The following is a 21,938-nucleotide window of genomic DNA, read 5'->3' on the forward strand; positions in this document are numbered from 1 at the left end:
TGAAGTTTTAAATAATTCATAGACCGTTTATTGGAGCCATTTGGTTTGTATCGGATTACAGAACGGCCATTGCCAAAAAAGCCAGTACGTCTCAATTTATGTAAAATCGAAAACAAAGTCTTTGAATCCTCTGACTCGATTCTTTTTATGAAGTTATTATTAGATTTTAATGTCATTTGCTCTAAATTGAAGATCAAAGTATATTCTGAAATGCACATTGATCAAATGAAAGGAAGCGTCTTTTTATTTTTAAATTGTAATTTAATTGTCTGATGACTGCTTTTGGTGCTCAGCATACACGTATATGTATGGTACCAGTTACCTAACTTGGCAGGAGAGCGATCTAAGTCTATAGTAATGTAACATCCACCCATCAATAATTTGAGGTTTTGATGATATATGTTTACTCGTGAAAAATTCTTCACTGATCAAAAGAAATCGGTGAGAGAGGAGCAAGAAAAAAAAATTTGACCAGCCAAAGTGAAACTGACACCGCCTTGAACAAAAGGTTATTAATTCACAAATTGTTGAGAAAAGACGAAGCCTAATTATGTGTGGCAGTATTTATTGTAACTGATACTGCTAATAATACTCATAATTTGCATGTGGGGTTTATTTACTATGTGGGTTGAAGTACAGGCTAAACTAGGGTCTCACCAGAACTATTACTCAGTCAGTTTATAAGAAATCACCGATTGACTCTTTATCATGGACATTCAAGAGAGGAGGCTCAATTTTCATTTTTTGTTAATTTGATTCTTGCCGTCCCTATTTTATGTTGAATATTCTTCTGAAAGAGTCATGTATTGTGAATAACCTTGAAATAAAGCCAGGTTTACTAGTATTGACGTCCTCTTTTTTCGGAAATAAAATTTGCAACGTGCGTTTTTCTTTCTCTTTTTTTTTAATCTGACAATTGCTTACGTAGATTGGGAATTACAATCTTGGATATTTCTTTTGAAAAGAAAGAAGTCTGTCCGTGGTATCAGCAGGGTGATTCACAAGACGTACGGTGTGGACTGGTAATCGGTTTACCAATCGGGATTGGTTTTCATCTTGTTTTCGAGCTATCAGACAAACAAATAAAAAAATTAAACAATGTGGAATTTTTTTTATTGGACATCGTTGGCAAATAATTGTTCTCCATTGGAGAGAAAAGTACTGTTTAAAATGTTATTTTCCTGTTTCCAACTGGATTTCGAAATAACTGTTACGCTCGAATGAATAGAATGATTTAAATGTTATGAATTGTTTGGTTCGCTTTAACAAACAAAACCAGAATATAAAAAAAACAACAACAATAAACAATCGATGACCGATCCCCTTGCTTGAAAATGATGTCGACGCGTAATTCGTTATGTTGAGTTGTTGTTTCCGAAATTGTATCTTTTTAAAATCAGTTTAATCTTATCAATTATCTCTGTTGGAAATCATGTGTACGTGTTAAACCATCAAAAATCGTAAAAAGAGATAACAATGATAGTGTTCTTAGTCGCTGAATTACTGATGCAAAATAGTCTGAATAAAACTAGAACAATTCATTACCCAGAATAGGTTAACAAATAACTCTATTTCCTCAACCACTTGCCATTCTTTATAATTTAAGTTTAATAACGTTTTGCACAAACACTTTCTATCGTCTTTTTTTAAGGGGGCTGAAATAGAAAGTACAAAGTAATGCAAATTGCATTACTTGTATAAGATTGTATTAAAACAATTCTAAACTACACATAAAGGTATTTTAGTGTGTTGATTTCTCCCCTTTTTAATTAAAATAATTGTCTCAAGACAGCTTGTACATACGATGTTGCTTCATTGTCAAATACAAACCCGCACAAATCTTTTATATACACGTAGATATAAAGAAAAAACCACTTGGTTGTAAATGTAATTTGTCGAGACGAAACCTTTGGAATCTGACCATTGAGCACCCTCGTTGAGACCTCGCTGGATTGTCTAACATATGGAGGATGTCGGCCTAGACCATGGTGGGATTTGGACAGGTAGATAGGGTGTTTACGTAACGAGGGTCAACATCAGGAGAAAACCCTAGTGCCGCCCACTTGCTCTGTTTGTCTAGAGTTAAAAGTCTATCGTAAACAAACAATTCTAGCGTTTTAAGCTAATTTCTCAATTGTTTTTCAAGAGATTTTGAGAGGATTTAAAGTGTGACATTTTCAAATACGTCAAAAGTGACGATAGACTGTCTACATTTAGTTGTGTTACCGTGTGGTTGGGGAGGTGGTGGTGGGGGGGGGGGGGGGCTCAGTTAAAAGTACATGACATTGTAAAAAGCATTATCTTTACTTTTTCTTTTTATCTAATCAACAGATGGTCTTTGTTTTTATATGTAAAATCAAAGAATGAGTTGTTTAATAGCGGAGTTCTATAACTATGACATTCCAAGTAAATACTATTATTATTAGTATAACATAAGTTCCCGTGGTCGTATATAATTATCTTTGTTTTATTGTTAGGGTGGATCTTTTTTATTTTTTATTATCAACTGGTTTGTTAGTGTATGTGTGTGGGGGGGGGGGGGGGGTTGTTGGTTTGAACGTACTGCATATTTTGTCAGACCACATATACATGTGCAATAGACACCAGTTCAAAAAAAAATCATTACTGCTTGTTGTTTTGTAAGAAAACTTATTGAAAACGTACATGGAACTTTTATATTTTTGTTTTTAAATGAAATGAATGAAAATTGATAATTTCTAAATGAACTCTTGACAGTTAACAGGATGTTGTATTGTTATATACAATGATTATGATTGACAGCATTGCATGTGTAAAATAACAATCAAACTTGTTTGGGATGTGAAACAAAATTTGAGAGAGATTTATCAATATTTAAGTGTAAACTACACAGGGGGTAAAACTCTTACTCTGCAAATATGATCAATTCATCAAATCCAAATCAGACACGGAATTGTTTAATAGTGTGCACCCATTAAAATTACAGTATATTGTCTGGAAGAGAGACCAATAAACAATTTTTTCCTCGTAGTTTATGTTATCACATTGTTAAAAGTCGCAAGGAAGTGATAATAACGAATAATTAAATATTAAATGCTACATATATTCTGACTTGGGTTTTCTGTTTGAATGTGCACGAGTTTGATTGTCATTAACCGATTTCAAAGTGCCTTATGCAAAACACGCCGTTTTTAAAACGCATTTTAAAAGCAAATGGATTCCAATTAGCATCTAAAGATTAAATACCAATGTTTACATTTTAATATCTGTAAAATGCTTTTCCCCAAAGTTCGTAATCTTAATTTATGTCAAAACATTTGCAGGCATGTACTCCTATTGGTATAATTTGCATTTCAGGTATAAGGGCGGTTTGTCCTCAAGTATAAGGGTCGACGACCCACGCACAGCAAAAAAACGTCCCCTTCTTCATTACTCCAATGAGTCATCGTGTTGTAAACAAAGCTCCCTCGCAGACGACATCTCCTCCTCATACCAATCAAAGAAGAGTGGATTAAATTTTCTAAAACCTGACCCCTATTGTCGTTCGTCCCCTAACGGGAAAGTCGTCCTCTCTAACTTAACCAAGAACCCCCTCTTCTTTGCACGAACGCAGTAACTTGGTATCCGCTCAGTTTTTTTGCTATCGAGTTAATCTTGGCAGCAAGGTGTCGAACAATTGCGATCGTTTCAATTTAAGGAAACAAATGAAATTGTTCGTCCCGTGGGTTTATTGTTTTCCTTTATCCGTCAAATCCCCCCGATAATCTGGAAAATTTACTTAGAGAGCGCTGTGTTGCAATCCTGCATGGCTTCGTAGATACTTTGATCTCATTAATCAAGGTCTGACCACAGATAAGAGAGAGCATCTAGCATAAACAAGGCGATATACTCCATCGAACTGTTTCTAGTCTGTCAAAATATTTCAAAGTAGGACTCTCAAGACTGTCAAACACTGCATTTGGCCCTCTCCAGATTTTTGTACAGTGTAGTTTGGAGCATTCATTGCGGCGGCACATAGCTAAAAATGGTTAGCGTTTATGTTCCAAACAATTTGGAAAGGCAAAGTGCACACAGGTGCATTAAAGTTGCACTAAACAGGTGCATTAAAGTTGTGCTAAACAGATTTGATTTGGCATATAGGTTTTCAAACATTCAATACTCTCAGTAAACAAACAATATTGTTTTTCTTTCTTTTTTTCTTCTTTTTTTATTCTATCAGGAAGGATAAATCAAATAAATAATGAATGTGCGAATATTTTATGGAAAAAATCTCTAGACATTAAAGTAATGAACCCTGCAAGAGTAATACAATAAGATCTATTATAAAGGAAGAATATTCGGTATTTAATTTCATTTAAGGCTAAATGACCGTCTGAATAGAAAGCTTATCATAACTCCTACAGAAATAGTTGACTTTTCGCTCGTTAACATGATCTATTTTAAATAATGTCCAACAAAGCGTGCATTTCATTATTTATTGTAAAAAATAGAAATGAACCATTTCTTTAAGTAAAGCCTGAATGATTGCCTTCTTAGTTTAAGATTGACGCTTGTGAGAAAAATTTTCAATCTGTTTAGTTTATATACATTAGAAACAAGTATCCTGGAAGCATAGTTTCGTTGGCTTTAACTTTCAATATTAATAAACATCACAAGACCATCTTCTATTTTACCAAATAAACTTTGAGAAAAACTGTTATCTTCTCTCTTTTTTCATACGGGCAGAATTTTTTTTTTTCAAAATAGTTTTAAATGTTCAAATGTATTAATCAGCTCCGTGACGCCATATAGTCTTCTGAATTGTTTTATTCGAAATTCTTCAATATTTCTCCGTTAGAAACTGAATAATTTTAAAGTTTAATTTTAAGATACCGGGTATAAGCACACAACATACTACATGTAAATGTAATAAACGGATAAATATCGCTAGATGGGCATCGCCCTTCTTTTAAACCAATTTAAATCGCACCAAATTGTAAGTTAAACATATCACCATGAGGTTTCACTTTCTAATTCCAGTTTTATACAAATAGCGTTATTATATAATACGTGTATTAGTTAAACCAAGATTGATAATGACATGCAGAAAAAAAATAAAATCCAGTGAACTTTTATCATTTTTGATCGTTGAAATTGGTGGTAAAAAAAAAACAAGGTTGGGACCGTTCAGCTTTATTTCCTTTTCAATCCGAAGACAGCAAAAAATGAAAACTGTACTTCTTTAGGAAGTTCGAATTCGATATCGCAATTACCGGTCAGAGATGTCATTAGGATACTAGCTAGTATATGTCTGAATGTGGGATATTATCAAATGGATTTTTAAATTATTACAAGATAAAGTACAAATCTGTATTGTAAGGATGTCAGCTATTTATATTAAATCAAATGTGATGTCGCAGTCACTAAGGTGGGTGTTTTTGGTGAAACGGTTAGATAAAAAATGTATTGTGTTCCCGTTCTTGATATTTCAAAATCAAAAGACGACATAAAGGAAATATTTAATAATGGCAAGCTATTAGGAACATAATATTGATCAATTCCAACGAAGGTATTGTACTGGAAAATGGGGTTTTGTGATAATCATGTCACTGAAAAGAATTCCACCCTGCTTTTGTCGTCCAAAAAAATTAGACCATTATTGCTAAAGCCGGCAGATTTTGGTTAATCTAAACTTCATTAAAACGTATGATTAATTACCTTTCGGACTATCGGTGCATATATACTTGATGACATAAATAAATAAATCAATGTCATATCATAGATTCACAATAATCGTAATTAACAAGATCTTTACAAAGATAAACTGCCGCCAGTTTTCTGTCTAGGCTTAGCACCTAAGTTCTTTCCTCCTGAAACACCGGAAGTTACTGGAAGAGAGAATGTCCGCGCAGAATGTATATTTCCGGTGTCAGTTGATGTAGATTCTTGAAGCGACGGAAGCATAATAGACTCCCGCTCTGTAATCGAGCCATGGCGACTGGACATCGAAGATGTACAACTGAAAACTTGAGAAAGCGTCTTATTGCCCAAGGAAGAGAGAAGCCGTAATTCCTGAAGCTCGGCAGGGACCATGCGTTGGGTTCCCTCCATTAGGATGGACTTTCGCTTCTCCCGCTTCTGTTTCTCTATCAATTCGTTTCGTTTGTCTTCTTTTCTTTCTGCTCTTAAATGGTTTCTGACCCCATTTGCAAGAATGCTGTTGAGAAGAACAGAATGTGATTTTACACAAATACATTTGCCAACAAATCAAGATTGTATGACTGGTATAAATATAATTTTGAAGTTACTCGCCTGTAGCTAATGGTTCCCTGTCCTTTACGCTCTAGTCGCTGGGCAACGATTTTCATGTCATGTTCACTAATGGGAGCTCCAATTTTCTGTAAAGGATTGAAATTCAACAATATACACGTGTACGTATTTCTCTTCAGTCTTTAATTACAAGAGAGTTAACTCGTAGGACCAAATCGAATACTTGAATTTCTTGCCGAGTTCAGTTCCTTAGTTTCCATCGATTTTTATGGTTTAAAAAGTCCCGTTTATTTGATCTTCGTAATTACAAATCAATTAAAATTAATTAGCACCTTTAGCCCGCGGATAAAATTAGCCTTGGACACAGAGGCTCCGTTTTCAGTGTCAAACATCCGGAATAAATCCATAATCCGTATCCCCATCATACTGATGTAACGAATCAACAGTGAAAACGGGTCCTCTCGCTTCTCTGCAATGTAAAACACAAAAAAAATCTATTTTTAATATTATTTTGCAATCGGTTCGTGCTATCAATCAATCTCGAAAAGCTTTTGAATAGGATTGATTGTCAAGATCAAACTTGTAAAAATTGGTTTAACAAAACTATTTAAAAATACAATTTGTAACTATAAAATAGTTTATAGAACAATATTCGAAGTTATTAAAATTTGAGCACTTGTCATTATAATGATTCTTTCTTCTTCTTTTTTTGTCGATCCCATTAGGTTTTGTAACGAACAATAAAATTAGATTATAATATCAATATTATAGTAAGTAACCTCTTTTTATGCCCATCATAAACTGTGAGTCAGTTATACGCCCATGTGCAAAGGTAAACGAACGCTTCTTGGCAATGCTTTCTGCCAGTTTCTCTATCTTTGTGTTAATGGGTATTCCCTAAAATCAAAGTATAAACTTATTGAACTGGAGAATCTCCAAAACTGTATATTCACGAAAGATAAAGTGAATATAAAGTACATGTATAAACACTGACACAGATACGTATTTGAAACTGAAAAGTTGTTTTTTTTTCTTTTGATTTTTACTATCTAGCTATAGGTAAGCTTGGAGCGAAAAAGCACACAAGTAACATTCCTCGTTATTTATCGTACATCTTTAATCGAGATGATGAGAGAGTTCATAGTATACTTTATCATTTAATTACACCAGGAAGAAGACTAAGGTCAAAGATCAATTGGTTTGATAATGATAAAAATGGGGTGTACCTCGAGGTTGACATGAATTACAGAACTGTTATCTTTGTCAACAACCTCCAATATTTTACGACAACCGTCCATGGTGATGGGATTTGTTCCAATCTGTAAAATGCAGAAATTACGACCCGTTTAATAATTACGCATAGTTATTACTGTTTTAAGAGTTATCTTTAATGAATGTTAAATGTAGCAAAAAAGCAAAGGAAAAAGAAGCACATTTGAGGGGAGAAATTAACATGTAACCTTTAAAATCTGTAGGGTTCTGTTGGCCTTTAACCCCCGGATCACGTGTTTAACTCCCTCCCATGTGATTCTGTTGTTTGTAAGGTCAAGAACTTTGAGAGAAGTGTTGTCTTTTAAAACGTCCTCCAGCGCAATACTGCCCTCGTAACCAAACCCGTTCCAAGACACGTTCAAATTGGTGATGGACGTGTTTTCCTGTCACAATAAGGAGTCAAATTATTACAATATATCTATATTTAAGTTAGATACTTTTCGGTTTCTTTACATTGACGGTCAAAATTGAAGAACACTGCGTAATGCATAGAATATGGGGGGTAATTCTTTGAATAACTCACTTGCAGTCCTTTACATAGAGTTACCGCCCCTATCATTCGGATGTGGTTCCAGCTCAAATCAAGGACATGTAACGTGTCATTTATGGCTGGAATAAAAACACGAAAGATGTTTATAAAGCGATGAAAGTCTTACTATTGACATAAACATCACTTTTACATAAAGTTCTACCCACTTAGTGCCTTTCCAATATGTATAGCACCGGATTCCTCTATTTCATTATTACTCAGGTTTAACCACACGATGCTGACGTTTCCCTACAAAAGTAAAGTTATTTCTCTTTTTGTGTGATCTTGTTCAAGAATTTCAAACCTATACAGGTATGTATTTCCTAGTGAAATTGTATTTTCAGTCACTTTGCCCCACCTACACGTATTTTCAGTCACTTTGCCCCACCTACACGTAGAAACACGACACCCCACATAAAGTGTGTGGAGTGTAGCGGCTTGGGGGGGGGGGGGGTGACTGTCAAGGTACCACCAGTATGCTTACCCTCATGCCCGTTGCTATATGCTTGGCTTCTTCGTTTCCAAGACCCATACCTTTGAATGAAAAATCATTTGTCATATATACGATAATTATACTACATGTTTATATAGTGTAGCATTGTTGATGTCTTACCTTTTATCAATCATAAATCAAAAATGTCATCATTTTATGTTCAAAATTAAATTAAATTAACCATAATGTGTTTAAAAAAAAAACCACAACCGTATTTGAAACACCTAAATAAAAAGTAAATTAAAGCTGGCTTATAAGATCTCGGACACAAAAAAATCTCGGTTGCAAAAAAGTAATGCCTCTCCCCTTCCCAATCCCAACACACATTGATATTTATATTTGTATTTGTTAATACTTAAATATGTGACTATAAAGATTCTTGGTATCAAAAATGCATTAATCCAAAGCTTTCATATCAAATAAATATGTTTTTTTGATGTATAAATATTCAATTTTTGCACCTAAGATATAACATAAAATTTAAAACATTACCGGACAGGTTAAGATGGGTTAGCCACGTGGTGTCTTCTATGACGCTTCCTAAGGAAGCTGCGCATATAGGTGTAATCTTGTTTTCCGCCATGTTCTGTTTGAAAACATAATTAGGATTTACATTAAGGCTACGTATATACTAGTAAATCATGACTACTTTTCATTAACCGTATTCTTATTAAATCGTGACAAGACGCTTAATTTTCTATTTAATGAATAAAATAATGTGTATTGTTCATTTTTAAAGGTTAAACTTTTAATTTTTTATATATATAAAGTTGTATTTTGTTTGCTAGCAATTAAACAGACACAACTTTACATTTTGTTGACAGTGTTTATTGGAAATTCCCGTTCTATAAATTGTGTTAAATCAGAACAGTTGAGAAAAATACATCCGGCAAAAAAATATTGATGCAGGTATCGAAGAAATTTTTTGACCAATTAGAAGCGCCAATATCTTATCAAACTAACAAATATTAAAATGATATTGAAATCATAAAATTGGCTTGCTCACAAGACTGGAGATAGCATTGTCATGACGTAACACTTCGATGACATGTAACTGGGCTTCCTCGGACATTCCATTATCTGTCAAATCGAGGCTCTCAACTCTACTGTTGTGCTGCAAGTATTAAACGCATGCCAAGGTAACCAACGAACTGCTTAATTGTTTAAACCAGTAAAACGAGAATGTATCTTCTTTCTTCTAGAAAAAATATTTTAACACTGATTTCGAAACAAATCATTTACTAGTCTTCGTAAACTTGCAGGGCTTCTGGTGCTTGGTAATTAGTTCTTATACTTTTGAACTCATTTAATAGGCATCTTTAAAGTTTGCTCCAATTTTGTTCTCAAAGAAGTTTAAAAGCCGTCCTCAATAATGGATTATAGAAATCAATGTAGTTATAGAGCGTTAAAAAAGTCTTCTTATCTAGATCTAACAGTCTGAGAGATAACGAAACACGCACAAAGGAGAAGACATACCAACAGAGCATACATGATGGCGATGACGTCACGGGTGTTGAGCCCGATGTGTTGGAGACAGACCTCAGTCCCTTTGAGCTGCTCTATGACGAGTCGGATAGGGACCGTGTCCAGCTCTTGACACACGTCTATGTAGGTGATGTGGCCGATGTCCACATTCTCCCGACTTCTCAGCTCCTGTCTTTCACTTGCAAGCTGGTCTGTATTATACGGAAATTTAAACATTCTATGCATACAGACAGCATACATTCAATTTTTCAGAGATTTCTTTTACTTATACTTCCCAATTCTACTCGTATACGCTATGTAAGCAAAACTGTTAATTTTTTATCATGCAGAAATACATAGACAATGCATATGATATGTTGTATAAATTTGCTCGGAGGCTACTAGCACAAGCGCCTGACATTAAAAATATTTCTTTTGATAATATTAAGACTATCCCCTATACTACATGTATAATAATTATTAAAAGAAAACATTTTAACGTCAGGTGCCTGTGTGTTTTAGATAAAACGTGTGGTTTTCTGAATAAAAAGAAACATTAATACTGGAAGTACAATCAAGATCTGGGAAAGGACAGGGGGGTTACAGATCTCCCACTTGAAGCAAAGATGATAAAATATGTATTCCTGGCCTTGTTTATGCTATAAATTCCACGATGCATTTCAATAACGTGTTTTCATTCTATAAACGCAAGAGGTATAGGTTTCCAAATTAAACTGCACGAGGTTTAGTGCCTTAATATTGACCATTTGCTGTGATGAATTGCAAAATTTTGGTATGAATTGGTCTAGACTCCATCCTAAAACTTAAGTACTTTTATAAAAAGGATAAGTTTTCATTCTTTTTCATTCTTGATTTATCTAAGTGGAGTCTAGACCCAAAATGGGTCAAAATTGATGGTTTTCACAAACTTCAAAAATTTATTTATAATTGTAGTTATTCACGACGATTGGTGAGTGTCAACGTACATGTAGCTCAGTGTGATAGGCGGAGGACTATAGAAAGTATCCCCCGGCTGAGTTCGAATCATAGTGGACTTATCTTTTTTTAATTCTGTGCGTTTGCTACCTTTTAAGTAAAACATTACTTTACAAACTTTTAATGTAATAGATCTTGAGTTATTTTGAAAATATTAAAAGCTCTTCAGATAATGAAAAAAAAATACAGGTCACCAAAATACATAATGATCTTGTCCATTTAAAAAAAAAATGTTTAACAAATAAATAAACAATAGCGCTAGCACAGTCAAAGATTTTTGAGATCACGTTGTAATGTTATGAAAATAATAATAATGATTTATAATGGGTAACGTTGATATCTTGTGTACTTTCGGAAGTCACTAGGAATACCTCGCACAATTTTTTAACGTTATCATCCGGGTACCTTCATCTTTTTACCAATGGAATAAAATCGACTTAAAAATAATAGACTTTTTATTTTTAGGCGTGAATTGAGACCTGATATGCCGGGGGGGGGGGGGGGGGGGGGCTTTTCAAAGGGGAAATCTTGGGATGTTATTCAACTTTTGAATAAACATCGTCTGTATAAATATCGAATAATTAAGGAAAATATGCGGCAAAAATATCTGGGACAGACTATAGGTGCGGGGGATTCGACACGCATTGTACGCTCTTCTCCTTTCTGTAAAGATAGAGAAGGAGGTCCAATCCGGAGGCATTCGATTATCTTGGGACTAATTTACTGATACAAATGAATTGATAATAAAAAATATACGTAACTGGATGAGAATTTGAGAAGCTATGGTGATAGTTTTGCATGCATTATTTATTGGGAACCCTCATGTACCACCCCGACACTTTACATCTGGGTGTTGTATAGAGGTCCCTTGCGAGTAACTGACTAATTCTACTCGTTATTGAACAATAAACTATAATTTATGTGAATTACATACTTCCTAAATGCAACAATGTGTTGTTGTTTTTTCACCTGAATCTTCAAGGTCTGTGTCGAAGTCTTCACTGCAAGGAGATGGTACGTCATATATGTACGTCACTTCCGTGATTGGTTCTTCAAGAGAAGCGCAGCTACTTTCTGATGCATCGTCTGTCTCTGTGCTGCTCATTTTGCTAAGAGCAATGCTAATCCTAATTAAAGTTTAATGATGTGTTATTGTACGGTATGAGAAAAAAACATCAGATAAACTATCCTAAGCCACAACTGTATAAAATTACATGCAAGATTTTTAAAAAATATATCTTCTTTTGAAGACAATTTTGTTTCGTTTTTTTTAAATGAAAGTTTAAATCAGACTTGCCTTTTACATGATGTATTAACCAAAGCACTGAACTACATGTAATAAACCAAACTAATTCCCGATACGTTGTCGACATTATATATGACGGAACTGAAAAGTTCGTGCTAAGTTTTCTTTATCAAGATTTTAACAAAATTTTCAAAAAGTAAAGAAAAAATTTTATTTATGGTTTTACAGCTCACTAAAACTCTTTATCTAAAATTGCTTTAAAATTCTGCCATTCGAAAATTTAATCAAGTGGTATACACCCAATTCACACCACATCATAAAGTAATTACTTTGCTCTAAAATTTGAATATGTCAACATTTCTAACTTAGAAGTGCAAGGCACTGTTATTTACCGAAATATTTTATGGACTTTATGTAGGTTTTGAGATCAGCTGTCAAACGCCAAATAAAATCAGAAGGGCTGTGTGACCTTAGTTAACACTGTATGTATATATAGTACAATATGAAATCAGGCAAATAATAAACTGATGCTTAAAGGGATGTAATTGATATCATTAGAACGAGTCTTTGAATATTCATGGAGAATGTGCGATTTTCCAGTTAACGGGTTACGCTGATTGACAAACTGCTAACTAAGTACTGGTTTCACATAAAAATTTAATGTTTTTTTTAAAACAAAACACAATTAAAAACTCCTATCTTCCATACCGACAATGCAAATTCGAAGTCGTGAATAATAATTAGAAATCATGTATTTATTTTATTTTATTTTTTTATTTTATTTTATTTTTTGTAAATACTGTGGCTCGTTAATTTTCACGGGCATCACTTTTCATGGATTTTTGTGGTAAGTGTAATTTCATGGGCCTTGCAATTGTGTCCATCAATAATACTTTAGTAATTTACCTACTTTATACTACATATACAACAAGGATAAAAATTGTGCTCGACGACCTATGACGCCAGTGCAGCATTTTTAAGAATAAAACTAATATTGTATAAAAACTAAAGGAATTCAGTCCATTTTAAAAGACTCATCATGAAAATTTACATTTAATTAAAATCCTTTAAAATTGCTTAAAATTAAATAACCTGGTGAACATGCTTGATATCCCAATCTTCTGGATAAAGGTGAAATATAAGTTCCTTTTACAATGCTACAATGAATATCATATATAAACTAACCTGAATTGGGTCCATTATTTTAATATCCTTCTCGATTTTCACAAATGTCCATCCTCTACAGAAAGATTCAGTCCATGAGGAGAAAAAGAGTGGATGTATTTTTTATTAGCTGGGTAGGAGCAGTCTGCTCTATCCCCGAGGGATGGCCAGGGTTTCTGATGCTTGATGCTCGATAATCAATTTGTGTATACGGCTTGCTTCGATTGTCTTTCGTCACGTTATCACTCAAAAGGAGATACCGGGGAAAGTATATTCATTATTAACGGGTCTGACTTGACATGTTGTTAAAAAGATACATTGATAACCATCGCTCGAGGCGGGACGTTTCTTTATTCAAGACAGTTGTTTGATTTATTCCCTGAAACTGGTTTTTCTTACGTAATAAAAAGTACTTGAAATCAACTTTAAATTTATTTTGTTTTCGGCAATATATTAATTGAAATTTAATATCAATTATCTACATGGACGGGTAACATGTCTATAAATAAACATGTTAGTATGTACATGTATGTAAATAAACATTAATGTTTGAGATATAATGCCTTTTAAAAAAAAATTAATGTGTATCCATTACTCTTTTGTGATTGTCCCAAAACATTTTATTATTATTAAAATTCTTTAAGCAAAGAGCAAATAACTTTTTTTGGAAGGGAATAAATGAGAGAGAGAGAGAGAGAGAGAGAAAGAGAGAGAGAGAGAGATACGAACCTCATAAGTATATAATAGCTATTTATAGAATGCATGTTCAGAAATATCAGCATATTATATGTACATGAACTAGTATCACATCTGGAATGTACCAATATCACATCCATACAGGTAAATTTTGCGCGTCAACAGATAAATTTCACCTGCAGTTATCTGCAGGTGAAATGTAAATTTACCTGAATGGATGGATGATTGTTTCTATGAATAGATTAATCACATGAGTTTATACATGTATATATATATGTATATATGTATTCCAATTGTCCCTTTACATGTGTATTGCCGAATCGCGTTCAGGCTCGCAATTTAAATGAGTTGTCTCAGAATTTCAATATCTGTCAGAGTATGTGTGGAAGATTATAAAATCAGTTATATAAGGTATGTTCTTTTAAATACCAATCTTGTACAGGGTTTTGTCTTAATACATGTATCTTATCGTACTGCATATTAGACTTTAGTCGGGAACTTTTTAAACAAACCAGATTCTATGTCATATTGATACAGTCATTATGTAATGATGAAAAAATGGTTGGATAGAAAGATCTTTATTTCATTTTTAGAATTGAAAATAAAAGTGATTTGTACGTATAACAATGTGGTTTAAAAAATGTTAAAAAAAAGAAAAATGAAAAAAAAAGATATAAAGGAATAGTAAAAATGCCGGTACAGTGTAAATATTTGGGGATGGGGTGGAGGTGATCAAAAGGTATTGAAATATAGAATGAAGGTTGTTGAAAGTTCTATGTGACCTAAAACTTACATTCATTGTTCTGTTTATTAAATAATTGTAAGTTTTATCTGATACAGGTGAGCATGTGACCGCGCCATCATCAGGTGACAACATGGGATAGACGCCATTAAATGGGGAAACCCGGAGGTTTCGACTGCAACAAAAGTGAAAGTAACCCATTGTTTTCTACTGTTCAATTGGAATTACATTTAAATAAAATACATGTATTCACAAATTATCATAAACATTTCTTTTTAAATATCACTCTTTCTTCAATTTGTCTTTTTATACAATTAGACGAACATTTTGGTTTAATATACAATGTAAGAGACATGTTGCCTTATCCATTAATGAGTAAGATTTATTTATGATGTCAGTTGTGTCAATATTAGTAATTATTCTGCGATGTTTAGGAGGTATGAGTTTTTAATTCTGAAAATGGATATTATTATGGCTTTTTATATCAGTTTCTTACATCATCCAGACGCGTTTTAGTTTCAAGTTAACCACCAAGATCACAAGGTGCAAATTCTATTTGGATGAAATCAAAGAAGAAAATTCCTCAATCCCCATTATAGTCACACATTATCGCATATTTTAATGATCTGAAATATTTTTCACGTATTATGAAACAAATGATTTTAGTAGCTATCGTAGGATCTATTTCCTTGTTTAAAAACTTAATAACTCTATGAAAAAGTAGATATAAAATTCTAAATATCTGCAAAAATTCAATTATTTTGTTTTACGTGTTTTATTATATTTTAACCTCAACCCTTTAAAATAAGCTCTTTTGATGCAAAATAAAACCCCTTCTGCTGCATATGATACAATAAACAATTAATTACAATTATTAATATATATTATTAATTGTATATATTATTAATACAATTAAACATTTTCGCATTTGAATGGGACTTTGAAAGGGCTTCCGCTTATTTAGTTTTTACCAATTGTTAAACGTTATTATAACAATCAAGAATTGGTGATACATGTGATCGAGGAACTGCCGGACGATGGTGGGTGATAAATGACGTCACGTGTGTCCACTACTTTCACACAACGCACAGATTCTAATAATACTACATGTATTAACTTGACACTATTGAGTAATAGTCGATTTTTTTTCTCTATAAGTTTCAACAGACATGACAACCCGCAAAGATACTTGGGATCCGCTTATAAGGAGCCTAATAGGTAAATTTGTTTATGATTTTATTTCATGTACAGCACTTTTAATTTAAATTGAAAATATATTCTTTGGATAATTTTCGGAATTATATATCTGAGTGTTTACTAAAAAAACATTCTATCAATAAAAGATTTTTGAAATACAGAAATAATTCTACGATGCAACATATTTCACCTCAATTTTTGCAATCTTTAACAAAACATATTAATTTGTTATTACTAGATCAAACGGAATGGCAATTAAGTCAGAAACTTGGCAACCCTTGCTACACAGAACTTCCGGTGTTGGATGACGTCATCAAACGCGTTCTAGAGACAGGAATTGTCGTAATAACTGGAAAAGCAGGGGATGGTAAAACAACACTCGGTCTCTCTGTGCTTCGTCATTTTCACAACGTCTGTTATTCAACACCAATCAACCTTCTCAACTCAAATCCACTCGAGCTGCATAAAATCCTTATGACCGATAAAAATTGTGTGTTATTAATGGATGATATATTTGGGAAGACCAATTTTGAAATAAAACGTTTTGAAAGATGGCAGCCAATGTTAGAGGAGTTACACTCGTACAAGGGCTTTGGAAACCCGGATATGCGAAGTGTGTTCATTGTTATCACTTTACGGAGCAACATCTATTTTGAAAGCTTACGTTATCTGCGGTCCGTAAAATTCAGTGAACACAATATATTTGCAACTCCCTATCTTGTAGATTTAGCTGATGGATACAGAATGGATAGGCTTTCCAAATTAGAAATGATAGATAATTACTCGAGCTGTTATCATAAAACCCTATCAAATCAACTCAGAAGGGAAATATCGAAAACATAAACTCCGCTAGGATTTCCTCATCTTTGCAAGTTGTTCTTTAAAGATATTTCCTTCTTCCAAAAAGGCTTACACTTTTTTGAATATCCATTTGAGCTCCTCGTCGAACACGTGAAAGAGATGTTTGACCTTCATTACGATAAGTTTGTGGCACTCTGCGCTGTCTTGTTATTTTCAAAAGATTCTTGTCTCCCCTTCCAGTGTGTTCTTAACAAAAATGAAGATCTAGGTGAATTGTTAGCAAAGTTTGGACAGAACGCACCAAATTTCGAAAAATTAAAAATAAACTTGAAACTCTTACAAGGTGCTTTTCTATCTTTTGATCCATCTTCCTCTACATACGAGTTTTCGCACATATCGATTCGAGAGACAGTTTTCATTGTTGCAGGAGAAAAATTCATTGATGTAGTACTGAATAGATGTAAGAATTCTGATCTAGATTTAGTGTGCTGCGACTTCTCTTTGTCGGATACAGATTCCAGCACCAGAGTCAACAAACTTGTTTTGAGAAAAGAACGATATCCAAATCTGTTTGAAAAAATGTATGATGAGATACTTCAGAATCCTTATGAAAGCGCCAATTTAAAAATAATGCATGATAAACGATTTGTAAACAGCCTTGTGCTTTATTACAAACAGAAATCGTGTATGCAATATCTGATAAAGAAAAGATACAGATCTTCGGACGCTTCCAGACTTGTATCACGATATCAGGTAGATATCGGAGACCACTGTCCTTCGTTGGTTCTATTTTGCTACAGAAATCCCATGCTGTTATCTCAAATCATAGATTGGTACGATTCGACCAACTCCTGGTTTCGACGAGAGAGAAAATTCACCTTAGCGTTGGCCATGGGGTCTGACTGTCCGCAAGTTGTCGAGATCATCATTCATTACGGCACAGTTCACGATCTGCCGGAACACCCTTATACTCAGTCCGAACAAATTCGGACGCATCCGAAATATAACCGAAGTCCATCTCAAATTGATGATTCGTCGTTCGAGCTGGTTGACTATTTATCAAGAAAAGCACAACTGTCGTTCACCAAAACCAAAAGACACACAGACACTGTCGACGAAGAACTTCTAGAATACTCGAAAAAACTTCGAATATTCGAACGATGGCCCCGGGAGAAGGTAGAAATCGCGATGGAAGAAGCATGTAAACAAGATAATCTCGGCGTTTTTAAGTTTCTTCTCCAAAATTACAATGTTGATATTAAAGAGTCACATTTTCGTATTTTGATAGAAGCAGACGACGAATGTTCAAGAATTTTGGAATACGCTTTGACAGTGAAGCTATTCACCAATGCACAAAATATTCTCGCTTTAGATACAGCTTGTCGTCATGGCAATTATTCGCTAGCCAAATTACTGGTAGCAGACGGAACTCCGATTGAAGATGACGTTCTGCAATTGGTTGCAGGACTGACCAATGCCAACCAAGATTTGATTGATCTTATCTACAGTTCCCGAGAATGGAGCAGTAGTCTTACCGAATTTGCTTTACAAACTGCGTTCATGAAAGGAAATGTTGAAGTGGCGAGCTTTCTCGTAGAAAAAGGTACGCGAATCACAGAAAACTGCTTACTAGTCTTTGCTGCGTATTCTCCCAAAGCAATTCCGTTGTTTTCTATCCTTGCCCTAGTAAATGACAGCAGTTGGTCCAATGAAGCCGTAAACAAAGCGATTGAAATCGCGTGTATGAAACACGACTTCTTACTTCTGGAGTGTATCTTGAGCATAAAACGAACAGATCAAGCTTTGGCGATAGCTTCGGACTTTCCCGAAAACTATAAATCAGAACAGATTCTTCAAAATCTTTTAGAGCAATATCATTGGACAGTGGAAGAGCGGCGCTTAGCAGTTTCTGCAGCATGTGATAAAATGAACATTGCTATGTTCAAACTCCTTATAAATCATGACACGTGAGATTGTTCTATCCTTGTAAAAAGTGATGAAAATATACACGTTTAACCGAGACAAATTTCAAACATAACTGTTTGCGTTTATTTTGAGATTTTGTTTATATATATTGCTATTGTTATTTATTTGATTTTGCTTTTATATTTTGTTTGCTGTTGTTGTTACTGTTCAATCCGTTATTTATAAATGAAGGTTCTCTCCAAACATAAATAAATCTTCATTCATGTTTCTTGTAATGTTTCTTGGTGTTTTTCTTCATATAAGCAGGATGCTTTAAAAGCACTATTTTTTTTAAATTATCATTTGTTTTCATTGAGATAAATGGTCTGTGTGGATTTTTGTTATTAGTTCCCTACCGGTTTTCACTGGAGGGGACTATAGCTTTCCTCTGCGTCCGTCAGTCCGTCCGTCCGTCCGTCTGTCCCACTTCTGTTTTCCACACTTTTTTTCTTTATGCGTTTGAGGAATAATATGAAATTTGCTGAACAGCTTCAAAATGTCAAACTACAGATCAAGTTTACACTTTTGTAGCGTCTGGTTGACATATTTTCGAGAAAATTAAAATGTTCGGGTTCGATATTCTGCATAACAGTGCATTGTTTTCACAATTTCCACAAACGGTAGGGGACGTGTATTGCTTATGCAATACTCCCAGAATGCTTGTTAGTCCCCTACCGGTTTCACCGGAGGGGACTATAGCTTTCCTCTGCGTCCGTCAGTCCGTCTGTCCGTCCGTCCGTCCGTCTGTCTGTCCGTCCGTCAGTCCGTCTGTCTGTCCCACTTCAGTTTTCCACACTTTTTTTCTTTATGCATTTGAGGAATAATATGAAACTTGCTGAACAGCTTTAAAATGTCAAACTACAGATCAAGTTTACACTTTTGTTGCGTCTGATTGACATATTTTCGAGAAAATTTATTTTTTATATTCCAATTTTTTAATGTTCGGGTTCGTAATCGGGTTCGGTGTGTAACTGAATAAACGAGGTCAGTATGTATAGTCAGTAATAATATCGTGCGTTACTTGTACCATTCCTTTTCCTGTACCCTTTCTAACAAACAAATAAATTCTATTAAACATAATATGTAAACGGTGTGACCGTTGGACCGAGCGCAGATTTAACACAGTGCAGTTTGATTTTTGTATAATAAAATCTATTTAACGAGGCCGGGTCTAATTTGTTCTGCCCTAGATTTTTGGATGAAACTTTTTACATGAATTTCTACTGATATAATTATTATTTTAAGATTAAAAAATAAGACATTTACCACACCGTTTGTTTAGGGGGTCATCTCAAAGTTTGTTCGTCTTTAACATAGGACCCTATGGGATTTTGCTTGAAATGTATCAATTTTGCATATTTTTTACATTTTTTCAAAACTTCTGCCCTAGGGATTTCTTTTTCTGTTCTACATATTAAAGTTATTGCTAAAAGGCATCAAATTGTCAAATAAAAAAAAACTTTTACCTCCTGGTTTGTTCCAGGGGTCTTATCAAAGTTGATTTTTGTATGCCCAATTTCCCAGATTCGTCAGATAATGGCTTTTTTTTATGAGACAAAGGCGAAAATGGTGATCTTCTTAGTATTATTAAAACATTCAGACATATTTAAGTAATAAAAAAATATATAACATCACATATTAAGGGTCATTAATATGAAATACATGGTTACTGTCTTGAAATATATGAATTAAGCTATATTTAGGCGGGTTAAGAAAACGTGACAGAGGGCTAGGCTTGCTGAACCCTCTTCATGTTTTCGACCCGAGCCCTAATATAGCTTATACTTCGAGATATTTATGTTTATTCCACAATATAACATTATTTTTACGCATCAAACGAGACATTTTCTACAATTTTCGCTGAATATCTGCAGTTGAAACTATAACGCCATGGCGTCAACCAAGCAAAAAGATGACGTCACAATACAAATGAAACGCTGCGCGAAAGCGTGCGTACTCGTTCTGTACTCGGCCTCGTTAAAACGCACAAAGTAGGATCCGCCAGCATGGTTGCCTACTCAAATCATTCGTCAAAGTTAAACTAAACGTCGCGTGCTCAGTCTACATTATGACGTCATATTTCAGACGTAAAACGTTCGAGTTTTGTCTTCGGAAATAGCCGAAGAGAGCTACGTGATTCCGAATTTTTTTTAATTTCTTCTTTCATTGTTCATCAATTTAATTCATATAAATGCCAATGTAATAAAATTTAATACTTTATTCAGAATCTAAAAGATCCGTTTCTTGACGTTTAATGTTTTTATTTTCCATCTGATAATTTGATAAGACATACATAGAACAAGTCGTGTTTCTTGATTGAAGCACTATTGGAACTTTTCTGGTATCCTTTTTAATTTTTTTTAATTCAAATTACCTTCTATTGAAGCACAGGACTTATTTAATCGAGTTTAGGGGCAATAAACATCGATAAGTACCATTCAATCAATGATCAAACTAACTTTTAAAAAACAAAATGGCTGCCAATATGGCGGCGCCCATGGCTGGAAGAAATTTTTTTGGGCCTTAGTACCCCTGATTCAACTTTCATTTTTCACTGATTTTCTCATATATACGTGTTACCATTAATCCTCGCTTCGCGAGGCGGGCTTCGCCCGCCTCTCGCTGCGCTCGGTATAAAATAGTGTCAAGCATTGTGTTGTAAATTTAATCGGCAGGGTTTTTTTGTATTATTATTACAATCGGGTTCGTTGTCGGGTTGGGCTGTTTAACTGTTTGGTTTGATTCGGGGTACAGAAGACGGTAAGAAATGATATTGTGCATAACAGTGCATTGTTTTCACAAATTTTTACCAGCGAATACAGAATAGACTTGGCGAAATTACAGGAGATGAAATAAAGAGTATTATTTTACCCATTTCCTATTTAATTTCTATATCAACTATATAGTTTTAATTTCCTCTGTTCTTTTATCTCCGATTAAAGCATGACATCTCGTTTACAATAGCTCTGAAATAGTTGTGTGCTTGGAAGCTTTCATAGAATAATACAAACCGGTAGGGGACGTGTATTGCTTATGCAATACTCTCAGAATGCTTGTTTTATTGGCGTTTGCCTATAATTGCTTCTCATTGCCAATTGCCTATCTATATGTGGCTCAAGGTGTGTTAAGATCTGGTGTGATTTTA

The 21,938-nt window shown here is 34.1% G+C and overlaps 3 protein-coding genes across 3 annotated transcripts; 2 read left to right on the forward strand and 1 right to left on the reverse strand.

Moving 5' to 3' along the window:
• Nucleotides 1-4,208: 4,208 nt before the first annotated feature.
• LOC128177028 (leucine-rich repeat-containing protein 74B-like) lies at nt 4,209-12,100 on the reverse strand. The gene is made up of 13 exons (XM_052843536.1): nt 11,952-12,100; nt 9,999-10,198; nt 9,529-9,636; nt 9,015-9,108; nt 8,514-8,563; nt 8,197-8,278; nt 8,024-8,109; nt 7,689-7,883; nt 7,455-7,547; nt 7,008-7,125; nt 6,561-6,697; nt 6,271-6,356; nt 4,209-6,175 (listed from the first exon to the last, which is right to left on the reverse strand). The coding sequence occupies exons 1-13, from the start codon at nt 12,085-12,087 to the stop codon at nt 5,770-5,772; spliced, it is 1,791 nt and encodes a 596-aa protein (XP_052699496.1). The 5' UTR covers nt 12,088-12,100; the 3' UTR covers nt 4,209-5,769.
• Nucleotides 12,101-14,379: 2,279 nt separating this feature from the next.
• Nucleotides 14,380-16,870, forward strand: LOC128178757 (uncharacterized). The gene is made up of 4 exons (XM_052846073.1): nt 14,380-14,499; nt 14,929-15,022; nt 15,989-16,048; nt 16,266-16,870. The coding sequence occupies exons 2-4, from the start codon at nt 14,983-14,985 to the stop codon at nt 16,868-16,870; spliced, it is 705 nt and encodes a 234-aa protein (XP_052702033.1). The 5' UTR covers nt 14,380-14,499; nt 14,929-14,982.
• A 117-nt stretch (nt 16,871-16,987) lies between these two features.
• Nucleotides 16,988-19,029, forward strand: LOC128178756 (uncharacterized). Its single transcript, XM_052846072.1, has one exon. The coding sequence runs from the start codon at nt 16,988-16,990 to the stop codon at nt 18,797-18,799; it is 1,812 nt and encodes a 603-aa protein (XP_052702032.1). The 3' UTR covers nt 18,800-19,029.
• The last annotated feature ends 2,909 nt before the right edge of the window (nt 19,030-21,938 follow it).

The sequence above is a fragment of the Crassostrea angulata genome, chromosome 3 (genome assembly GCF_025612915.1).
Source record: "Crassostrea angulata isolate pt1a10 chromosome 3, ASM2561291v2, whole genome shotgun sequence".
In the NCBI taxonomy this organism is placed as follows: domain Eukaryota; kingdom Metazoa; phylum Mollusca; class Bivalvia; order Ostreida; family Ostreidae; genus Magallana; species Magallana angulata.

Excerpts from the sequence above, each read along its gene's own strand:
- LOC128178756 (XM_052846072.1), top strand. The coding sequence starts at position 16,988 with ATGTTTGACCTTCATTACGATAAGTTTGTGGCACTCTGCGCTGTCTTG.
- LOC128177028 (XM_052843536.1), bottom strand. The coding sequence starts at position 12,087 with ATGAGCAGCACAGAGACAGACGATGCATCAGAAAGTAGCTGCGCTTCT. Across the intron at positions 8,564-9,014 it reads AACCCATCTTAACCTGTCCG|GTATGGGTCTTGGAAACGAA; the intron begins GTAATGTTTTAA and ends TTTCATTCAAAG. Across the intron at positions 6,698-7,007 it reads TATGATGGGCATAAAAAGAG|AGAAGCGAGAGGACCCGTTT; the intron begins GTTACTTACTAT and ends TTTACATTGCAG.
- LOC128178757 (XM_052846073.1), top strand. The coding sequence starts at position 14,983 with ATGGGGAAACCCGGAGGTTTCGACTGCAACAAAAGTGAAA. Across the intron at positions 15,023-15,988 it reads CGACTGCAACAAAAGTGAAA|TTTCAACAGACATGACAACC; the intron begins GTAACCCATTGT and ends TTTCTCTATAAG. Across the intron at positions 16,049-16,265 it reads GCTTATAAGGAGCCTAATAG|ATCAAACGGAATGGCAATTA; the intron begins GTAAATTTGTTT and ends TGTTATTACTAG.